The sequence below is a fragment of the Buceros rhinoceros genome, unplaced genomic scaffold (assembly GCF_000710305.1).
Source record: "Buceros rhinoceros silvestris isolate BGI_N320 unplaced genomic scaffold, ASM71030v1 scaffold20973, whole genome shotgun sequence".
NCBI classification, from domain to species: domain Eukaryota; kingdom Metazoa; phylum Chordata; class Aves; order Bucerotiformes; family Bucerotidae; genus Buceros; species Buceros rhinoceros.
The window spans coordinates 21,669-24,499 of NW_010405643.1; the positions used below are offsets into that span (position 1 = coordinate 21,669).

At 55.6% G+C, this 2,831-nt stretch overlaps 1 protein-coding gene across 1 annotated transcript in view; it reads left to right on the forward strand.

The window, feature by feature from the left end:
• The window catches only part of EPT1 (ethanolaminephosphotransferase 1 (CDP-ethanolamine-specific)), an 8,115-nt gene extending 8,035 nt beyond the window's left edge, over positions 1-80 (forward strand). The window contains exon 9 of the mRNA XM_010133821.1: positions 15-80. Within this exon, the coding sequence (XP_010132123.1) occupies positions 15-80 (66 nt within the window). The remainder of the gene's footprint in view (positions 1-14) is intronic.
• The last annotated feature ends 2,751 nt before the right edge of the window (positions 81-2,831 follow it).

The following is a 2,831-nucleotide window of genomic DNA, read 5'->3' on the forward strand; positions in this document are numbered from 1 at the left end:
TGCTTCATCCCCAGGTGAGCCAGCTGAGCCGGCACTTCAATATACGGCCCTTCTCGCTAAAGAAGCCTACGCCAGATTGACTAGGAGCGGGGGAAGAGACCATCAGCTTGCGGTCTGGAGAAGTACTGTAAATAACTGCTGCAAACACCTGTACATAGTCCAACCATCGCCACAGATCGACAGCTCTCCTCTGGACAGACATCAGGGCAAAGGACGCATGGGATCCGGGGCAGCCCCCACTGCGGGTCAACAAAGGGAAGCTCTCGGTTTGGGGTGACGCTGGACGAGGAGGGGCAGCCTCTCGGGTCACCATTACTGTATATCAGACCAGCTGAATGTTCCCAGTGAAACCTCAGACTCCAGCTCTCGCTCAGGTAAAGCCAGTTGAGGGTGCAAATGGCTTTACCTGAGCGAAGCCTCTTGACTGTCACCAAGCCCAACAGAGCAGTCGCTTTCTACAAGGTCAGGGGAACATCCTGGTGCTGGGGGTGAGGGTCCTGCCTGTCCCTCATCCTGCAGGACAGCCCTTGGCCTGGGCTGGCACGTGGAAGCACATGGAGACAGTTCTCCACGTTCTGTCCTGCATTCACCTGTTTGGGCAAATACTGTCACCTTTTCTTTTAAGAGGGGGGAAAAAACTGAACACCACACACCACTTCTGGTAAAGTTCTACTTGGGGTGGGGCGGGACTCAGAAAAACAGGGCTCAATTTCCTGTAAAAGTGGGAAAGTGGCTTCTGCCTCCCCAGCTTGAGCTGCGGGTATCTGGGACCATATCCTGTCTGTGTTCCTGTCTGTCCGTGGGCTCTGGGCTCCCGTGGGCAGCGGAAAGTGGCTTACACCAGCCTGGCAAACTCCCACTCTTCCCACCAGCACGACCTCGCTGCTCCAGGTCATCTCTGGGGGCTCTCACACGCTGCCTGGGCCTCGGCTTTGTTGCTGGGCTGGGGCTGCACATGGCCCTTCCCACCAGACCAGTGGCAGCAGATCCACTGCATGGAGAAGCACCTTCAGCAGTGGGGTGTGTGTCTCTCTGGGGTCCTTCCCACATACCACTTCATTTCCAACACTGTTGTCCCCGGCAGCTGCGTGTCCACCCCCGGGGCTGTGTTTGTTTACTGTCTGTGCGTTCCAGACATGTCTGCATCCGTTTCTGTCAGTTTTTTAGCATGGTTTCTGTCATTTGAGTTGCCGTGGGGTGGTGAAGACCAAGAGCCGATTTTCTTTGCCGTTCCCTTTATTTACCGAAGACCTGTGCTCGAATGAAGAGTGCAGCCTAAACCCAGGCTCTGGTCGGGCTGCATCCGGAAGTGAACGAGCACAGCAGGTCATGCCCCCACCGCAGGAACAACATTGCTTCGGCACCAAGCGACCATCGTGCCACACAGGAGCTTGCTCACAGTGGGTGACGACTCCTCGTGCTGTAGGAAACCTCCAACCTCCACCTACCGCTGAACCCTTCTCCTCATCCTATTGAGTCATTGTCACGCAGACTGCGAGGCTCAAACTTTGCGAACCGTTGCGCTCAGCCGAGCTGGCAGCGGGGAGGGCTCGGCCGGGCCAGCGCGGCCTCCAGGAGGGGTGGCCAACCTGGGAAGCTGGGAGAGGGGGAAAACGGTTTCCAGAGTTTATTGAATAAAGTAGCTTATTCCTTTATATTTTACTGGCATTGTACAGGGGAAAAAATCAACCTAAGGGTACGAACGAATGGGGCTGCGCTTGAATGTTTGGCTCCTGCTGTTTAATGAAATGTCATAATGATGATGGGAGATAATTAAGTCACGCTCGCACAAGAATTCGAGGGAGTCTTTGAACGGGACACTGGGATGGCTTCAGCGAACAGAACTGGAGGATTACTGTGGTTGCAGGAGCAGGGAATGACTGAGCTCTGCCCTCAGGCTTTCAACTGAGCCTGGAGCTTGCCTGGTCCTGTCTATTCCCACTGGTGTTGCTGGCCCCTGAGGAGTGGACCAGCGCTCGTGAGTTGTCTGCTCTTCAGTGTCAGATGTCACTTTGTCTCTGTCATACTCTGTCTGTCTGTCGTCTCGCCTGGCTGGGAGCTGGAGCACGTCTGCAGCGCACACTGCACCCTGGAACCCCCTTGGGGGAGTTGTAAACGTGGAAGGGGGGCTCTCTTGCTGAAATCCTGCCACCCCTCCTCGTGCTGCAGGACAGAGAGCTCTTCAAAACTGGAACCACTTCCCGTCTGCACAGGCTTCATCTTGGGAGAGTCCTGGTGTTTTGGTGCCTTAATTTATTGCACCTTGAAGCTGGAAAAATGTCTCCTTAAATCAGCGCTGGGAAACAGACTCGCTTGTCTCTGGTGCTGCTGTGAAGCTGGGGGCTCTGTTTGGGTTAGAAATTAAGTGATTTCTGCTCCCAGATTCTGGGGAGGGTGAAAACGAACTGAAAGACCAAACCATCTTACCCTGGTGGGGTGCGGCATGCGGAGAAACCAACTATTTATTAATAATACTGGGTTTAAGTCTTAAGAATAAAGGTGTTCCTCCTCGCTGGCAGCGGCTGCGCGTGGTTGTGTTCCGGCACGGAAGGGCCGCAGGGCTGGCTGGGCTCCGGCCAGGCTCCCTAGGACAGGCACAGCCTGGCTGGGGCTCACGCTCGCTCCCCAGCCCCTGCCTGGTGTTTGGCAGCTGGGCCGCGCTGGCTCTTCCAGGGACTGTGTGAATTGTGTTGTCTTTGTTCCCGACTCTCTCATGCTGCCCAAATCCATTTTGCACGTTTTACCTCAATATGGAGAAGAGCCCTGCTCAGGGAGGGGTGCGGCCTGTCCAGACCCGCTGGGATGTCCGATGGCTGGGCGCAGGGTCTAGG